The 7,607-nt window shown below is 39.5% G+C and overlaps 1 protein-coding gene across 1 annotated transcript in view; it reads left to right on the top strand.

Annotated features, from left to right (window-relative positions):
* The window catches only part of LOC104497147 (ribonucleoside-diphosphate reductase subunit M2), a gene marked incomplete at its 5' end in the record, with an annotated part of 4,441 nt that extends 744 nt beyond the window's left edge, over positions 1–3,697 (top strand). The window contains 6 exons of the mRNA XM_010140361.1: positions 1–128; positions 1,179–1,273; positions 2,038–2,171; positions 2,601–2,705; positions 2,841–2,954; positions 3,332–3,697. Of these exons, the coding sequence (XP_010138663.1) occupies positions 1–128; positions 1,179–1,273; positions 2,038–2,171; positions 2,601–2,705; positions 2,841–2,954; positions 3,332–3,484 (729 nt within the window). The remainder of the gene's footprint in view (positions 129–1,178; positions 1,274–2,037; positions 2,172–2,600; positions 2,706–2,840; positions 2,955–3,331) is intronic.
* Positions 3,698–7,607: the final 3,910 nt, after the last annotated feature.

Raw genomic sequence — 7,607 nt, forward strand, 5'->3', positions numbered from 1 at the left:
CGGTTCAGTCAAGAAGTACAAGTCACAGAAGCTCGTTGTTTCTATGGCTTCCAGATTGCCATGGAAAACATACATTCAGAAATGTACAGTCTTCTTATTGACACCTACATTAAAGATTCTAAGGAGAGGTTTGTACTGCCTGATGATGAAATGTTAAAAACTCTTTAAGTGTTCAGATTTAAATGGTGCGTATCGGTCACTCTGACTTTAAGGCTAAGTTTAGGATATAAACTAGATTTATATAAAATGCTCCTGCTGCTTTACTTCAGAATATATTTCTCCTCTGACACGTATGACCAAGAACTCACATAAATTGAGTGAAACTGAAACCACTGAATGGTGAAATAAAAGAATGGATTGTAAAAGATGGATATAAAAAAGGAAGTATAATAAATTACAGTAAGTGCTTGTATGGAGGACCTCTGCACCTCATAGAAAGCTTTGAAGGAGTTTCTCTGAGAATTACATCACTTTTGTTAAAATGTCATCTTTAAAGTCCATTTGGTTAACAGCTAACATAATGTGCTGCCCTTAATTGACTGTTCTGCTTGCAGGGGGGAAAGCATGTAACATTTGCTGAAAAGAGGTATTTGCTCTTGATTAAAAGTAAAACCAAAGTGTTAGATTTTCATAACAAAAGGAATAAATTCAAGAATGGTATCTTAAAATTAAATGCAGGGCTTTGAGCTGACCAGACTGAGTTATTCTGGTGCTGTCTTGTCAGACCAACACCCTGTTGAGTGAAATGTCATGTGGTATAGCAATGCTATTTGCAGTCTAGGTATATTTAATTGCTCCTTCTTGGTAGGAGGCTATGTCATTTGTAGTCTTGAGATGCTTAATTCCAGTAAATGCTTAAGAACTGCTTACATGAGAGCTCTGGTGCCTTGCCACTGGGAGGCTGGTTGATCTGTACGTTTGAAAGCTGTGTTCAAGTACAACACTTGATGAAACAGTATTCCTTTTGATATTGTCGTGGGAATTCATGTTAGCTGGTGTTGATGTGATGGGTAGGTGATGTAAAGCTGTTTGATGGGTGCAAAATAAGATGGGGAAGGAAGCAATTGTCAGGGTGAAGGTGCAGAGCACTGGTAAGTGAACAAGACCATTTTTGGCAGTGAATGTTTGTTGCACTAGTTGTGCTGATATCTGATCCTAATGAGTTTTATCTTTCTTAGGGAATTCCTTTTCAATGCCATTGAAACGTTACCTTGTGTTAAAAAGAAGGCTGACTGGGCCATGTGCTGGATTGGGGACAAGAAAGCAACATACGGTGAGTATACATGTTGAAAGCAAAGTGGAATTCCTTCCCTAAAAAATATGGAGGAACCACCATTTCTCCTGACTTCACAGGGGTTACTGTTATCACAGGGAGAGCACATGCTCTGTGGTATAAGATACTGGTATCATTCTGCAGATGAAGAAAATTATTTCCTCTTTCAAATGAGCTACTGACATGAATCTTGTTCAAATTGCTGGCATTTTGGATAATGGTAGATCATGTGGCAATCTTCATATGCCTGGCTATATGATTGAATTGTAAATTGCTGTCATGTCTGCTGGAAATAGAGGGCTGGAGCAGTTCTGGCTGTACAGCTGGAGGCTGTAGCTCCTCTGCTTTACTGACTCTCGATGTCTTGCTTCAAAGATGAGATGAGATGGTATAGATGATAATTTTGCTAATATTAAAGCATTCTTCATGGTCAAAGTTCCTTACTTTTTTGAAGATGGGAAAACAGTCTTAAATCAGCTGCTGAAATGACTGCTGTCTTTGAGTGTGCAGTCTTGGAAAAAGAACAGTATTGATGGTTAGACTCAGGGAATGATCCTGGGCTTCAGCTATTTAGTAGCTACTCTGTTTAAAATTTTGCTTAATGACCAGAAATTGTTACTGTAATTTTTTTAAGAACAGGCTATAGCATACTTGAGCAGAAACTTCATTCTCCTTGGAGGATGCAGTTCACTGGTCTCTTTGCAGGTTCTGGGTATTAATGCTGTTAAGTTTTCTGTGCGATACTACCAATCTTCTGTTAACAGGCGAACGTGTAGTAGCGTTTGCAGCAGTGGAAGGAATCTTCTTCTCTGGCTCTTTTGCATCAATTTTTTGGCTGAAGAAAAGAGGATTAATGCCTGGGCTCACTTTTTCTAATGAACTCATCAGCAGAGATGAGGTATGAATCAAATTCTAGCTGTTAAGATGATAATGTGCCACAGTAGCTTAAAGAAATGATAGTCAGTTGGAGCCTATATTTTAAAAAAGCAGTATATTTAGAAACAGGCAGTCTATGAAGCTCACTGAAGTGTGTAAAACAGGTTGTGGATCTTGCAGCAGAAAATTAATGAACTTTGCATTTTACTTCCTCTAAGGTAGTGTAAGGGTTCTCACCAGCTCTTGCACCCAGTATGCCTTGTCATTTGGAGCAAGTGCAGCTGGTACTGGCTGAACTTGCTTATTCTGCCTCCTGATTAGGCAGAAAGTTATCTGTAGATAACAGGAATGTAGCAAGTGCAAAGATGATGGCTAGTTATTCTGTTCTGCTGATTTGAGTGGCTCTTTTAAATCAGTGTTCCTAAAATAATCTTCTGGAACCTCTTTTCAGGGTTTGCACTGTGATTTTGCCTGCCTCATGTTCAAGCACTTGATACACAAACCATCAGAAGAGAGAGTAAAGGAAATCATCATGAATGCTGTTCTCATAGAACAGGTAATTGTCTGTGCCTTGTTTAGGAACTTGATGGCAATTCAGCAGAAAGTTGGGGAGCGGTTGGGTATAAAATTATCAGAGATGGTACAGAGCAAATCCTGGTTTCTACCCATAAAGTGCTTCTGTTATCTGCAGGAGTTCTTGACGGAGGCACTGCCTGTAAATCTGATTGGCATGAACTGCACTTTGATGAAACAGTACATCGAGTTTGTAGCAGACCGGCTTATGTTAGAACTGGGATTTAATAAGGTAAGGCTCGTAGTACACTGGATGTTTAATGGGGAAAAGATAATATTAATTTACTTCAGAAACCAAAATCCTAGAATGCAGCAATATTGGTATAATTTGTAAAACTGCTTAGCAGTCCTGCTGCTAGGTCCTGTTTAGAGACCCACAGAAGGAAAAGCAAAAGGGTGCTATTGAAAAAAGATATGTGAGAGTTGCTGTGCTTCTCTACTGCAACTAAAAGACAGGAACAAAGTGGAGAAGGTTTGGACCAGAGATTTTTGTTCACTACATAGTAAGCCTGCTGATGTTGTCATTAGACTCCTTCCAGCTAATCAATGCTCTCTCTTATTCAAGATGAAAGCACTTGCAGTGACTATAGTATTACCTTTGCATTTCAGATATATAAAGCAGAGAATCCTTTTGACTTCATGGAAAACATCTCTCTGGAAGGCAAGACCAACTTCTTTGAGAAGCGAGTAGGTGAATATCAGAGGATGGGAGTCATGTCAAAGCCCACAGACAACTCTTTCACCCTGGACGCAGAATTTTAAATGAACTGAGACCATATAAGTTGGTGTGTCTTCTCCCCCGTTTGCAGGGAAACAGTAAATATATTAAGTCACAGTGTGACTTGATTCCTGTACTAAAATTCCACTCTTGAAAAGTGTGGAGATATTGGTACTTACCAGGAAGGTAGTGTAGCTCCAACAGTAAACATCCTTTTTTAGACTTTGCCACTGGTGTTAATTCATGGAATGTTTAGGTGTATCTCTTACAACATATGCTACTCCATTTTGTGAAAGATAGGAGGAAGATATGGGAGGTTATGGGCAGTGACCACTAGCTTCTGTTCTCCCCATAAACAAAGGAGCAGTTGAGAAATTCTAGTGTTAAGTTTGAATACTCTGCAGAAACTCTGGAGGCAACTACATGACTTCACTGCTTTCTTAGCAGGTTTTAAGTTTACCTTTTTTACTATTGTTTTAATAGTTTGTACATAAACCTGGCACTTTAATGATAAAAATAAAGAACAATCTTGTAACACTTGACAATGGTAGAATGCAAGTCTAAATCTTCAGACTTTTGCAACCTAACCTTTCATGACTTGTGCTTTTTCTGGGTATGTAACTTAAATGGTGCTGCAAATCAAACTATCCATTCTGAAATCTGAAAGAACGGGAAGAAACTTGGTATGAAGGGTGAAGAACATAAGTTGTGAGTACTGAGAAGTAACATGCAGCTGTCTTCTGGACTTAGTTGCTTTTTCTATAATACGTGGGAAGAGTGTCTCATATAACAATAAAGAGCTGGTTGAATTCAGTGTTGTACTGGTCTCAGTGCTCCAAGGGGCAAAGCTGTGTGTTAACTGCCTTCTGAATTGCAGTTTCTGAGGAAATGCAAGGTCTGCAAGAAATAGCTGCTTAGTCTTAGGTAGATGTCAAGTGAAGCATTACACTTAGCTCTGACTTTCATACCAGTTGCACTAAAGGGATGGTGTTTCAGAGTAAATTCTGCTAATTCAGGGCTGCAGTGGTATTATGCATCGTGCAGTTAAGTTTAGGTTTTAACACCTAGCAGTAGTGGAAACAAAGTATGTGCTTCAACATTGTTAGGTCGCTCTAAACGTGGAGCAATGGGAATGAGTATGCTTAATAAGACTTTGATAAGGGTGCGTGGTCTGTGAAGGAGTTCCCTGAGGTCTCAGATTAGAGCTCTTGGAAATGATCTGCAGTGAGGTTAAATGGCAGTGGGATAGACTGAAATTAGCTACTGCCTTGAGAGTTTATTCCATGATCTAACCTAACAATTCTGTCCCACAAGTCTGCCTTTCTTCAAGTGTAGTTGATAAGGAAAATAAAATTTATAGAACTTAGAGCATTTCCTTGAAAGGAAAGAATGCTGGAGTCCACTTAAAGTGCTCCCTCTCTTGAGGTATAACATATGTGGTGTTTCTTTAAGAGGTGCTGCCTTGGTATAAAATGAACTGACTTGCTGGTCTTTCCTTCTTTGCTCTTGATTGCCGTGAAGGTGATGGTGTGTGACTGTTCTTCCCCTGGGTCTGTGAAGCTAGCAGGATGTGCATGTTTCCAAGGTTATCCTAGGGAGTAAAAAACATAAATAATTAAAAAATCCCCAGCCCCAAAGTCTGGAATTCAAAGTAGAAGATAAGAGACTTAACAGATGGCTCTCTAATACCCCTGCAGCACTGATGTTGGTAACAGGTCAATGATTGCAGTGGCCTAAGAATATATTAGGAACTGGAATAGGGACAGGTTTAAATTGGATAGCCAGACACATTATTTAGAAACACTGAAACAATGCTATTTTTTTAAAGTTAGGCAGGTTCTGGCTAAAGATCAGCACTTTGTTCCCAGCAAATTGGACTTGTGCTTTTTCTTGGCTTTTCTTAATTTGATCAAAGCTTTGACTCTTAAGTCTGCAAAGCATCAGAGCTCATGCTGTAGAGCTTTGTCAGTTAGAGCATAAATAAGACAGTAATAATGTACTGAGATCAGTTTGGACCTAAGTATGAATTTAGCAGCTTCCAATTTATATTCAAAACTGTTAATTTATGTATTTCATTAATGTAGGAAAAAAAAGTAAGATTTCCCAAATCTACTACTAGGGTCTGTTATAGCTATCTCCTTCCCTCTTGATTCTTAGTATGTGCTAAGGATCAATACATGGAAATGCTTAGGGTGGAAAGCTTTGTTATCCTTAATTCTGGGAGAGATGCACTGGAATTGTATCTTCAACATAACATTGGAATTGGATGTGTGATGGCCAAGTAATTATTTGTAATGGTGGGTAGGAAGAATGTCCCTATTAGCCGAGTATTGCTCTTACAGAGTAATAGATACTGTAGACATGGATGCATTAGAGATAGATTAGATGGGAATTAAAAGTGATGCAATGAGAGAATAATGCTTGCTGTGGCTGGTATTAATCTGCTCCTGCTGCCGCTGGTGTCTAAATGCCTACTTTATGTACTTGCTCCAATGCAAATCAGTTTTTAGGGTACGGTCTCGAAGAGCCATACATCTGGCCCCACCTACTTTAATTCTCAAATCTCACAGATTTAAATGTCTTGCTCTTGCTTAGTTTGTATAGATCATGTCCAAACGCTGATAAAGTACTACTTTACTGAAAACAGATTACTTTCCAATTCGGCTGAGGTGCCAGTTGTTTCGACACTTGATCCTCTTAAGCTTTGAGGGGATAATCTTTTATTTCCTTACGAAAAATAAACTAATACTCTGAAAAATAAGATTCAGTAAAAGTTTAGCTGACCCTTTGGAATATGTTTTGGAGTGGAGTCTGGAGAACCAGGAGGGTTGTCAAGCAAAGTGAGGAAGGAGCTGACTTCTTTATCTATGTATGAATTGGAACAGCTGTCTAGTAGGGGTTCTGGCACAGTAATAGCTGCAAGCGAAAAGCAGTTAGGTTAGTAGAGGAAAAAATACTGAGGGATAAGTAAAACAATATATTTGGTGGTGCAATGCTCTGATGTTTGTCATTGATTTATGCAGAACTGATCTCTAGCTGTTCCCTCTGGTTTATTGCTGTTAAAATGAATGGATTTTAAGAGCAGCAGATAAAATGGAAGAAACCAGTAACCTCAAGCATGGTTTCTCTTTTTATATTTATTTCCTACTGTAATTTGTTAAAAATGCATGGGTTCAGGTAAGAAACCTTCCATAATTCTTTAACTGACATATTTTCACTTTAGGCTACGTGTCAAATGTTGAAAACCGTAGGCAAGGTAGAGGAGTAAGAGCAATAACCTAATGTCGGCCTTGTCCTCAGGAAGTGACTGCAACATTTGAGTGTAAAGACAAAAAGAAAATCCCCAGATTTCTCAAATTTCCTGGAGCGATTACAGCAATTTATGCCTAAAAGGGGTTAGAGAGCAGTTGCAGCTGCTCTTGCCTGCAGCAGGGCACAGCCAGCCTGCACATCTGAAGGCATATTGCCAGTGTGGTGTGATCCCTGAAGGGTAACTACTTCCTTTGCACCAGTCAACATTCAGAGATTTGCCTGGCAGAAAGCAGTAAACGAATGGGGTTGCGCTCATTCAAAACCCGCTTTTCACAGTTGGCCATGGCTTGTTTTCTTTTAAGCTGTTGGTTACCTTTGGCCTCTCTTTGTGCATGATGAACTATGAGAAGCAAATACTTTCATTAGGAAGGGTTTGAGAATTTTGGAGAGCTAACTCTTATGTCCTGCTTGCTGATGGACAGCTACCTTTTTGTTAGGAGCTCATCCCTTGGGAGCGTGATTTGCACAGCACTGACAGTTGTTTGGTTTCTGCAGTTAAAGTCTTTACATGAAGAGTGGCTGAAAGACTAAGCTAACAGGAAAAAAGCCTGATGTGTCAGTGGTTTTACTTTTGAAGTTACGCCCAGTTGATCTCTGAAGTAATAATAGCATTGCTACTTCCTGAGCCTGCAGAGAAATGGAGGGAAAACATTTATCCATTTGAGTGTATTGCAGACTTCAGTGATGAGATCTCACTAACACTGTTGATCAGCAGAAGAAGGTGGTGTTGGGGCTTCTGCTCTTAGACATAGCTGTGGGACACTGGGTGGAATGAAAGAACAACAGTTTTCATCCCCACATCTGAGCGTGGCTCACTGCTGCACTGCTAGGTGTGAGCTGAGAAATGTGTGGCCA

This window comes from Buceros rhinoceros, unplaced genomic scaffold (genome assembly GCF_000710305.1).
Source record: "Buceros rhinoceros silvestris isolate BGI_N320 unplaced genomic scaffold, ASM71030v1 scaffold29007, whole genome shotgun sequence".
In the NCBI taxonomy this organism is placed as follows: domain Eukaryota; kingdom Metazoa; phylum Chordata; class Aves; order Bucerotiformes; family Bucerotidae; genus Buceros; species Buceros rhinoceros.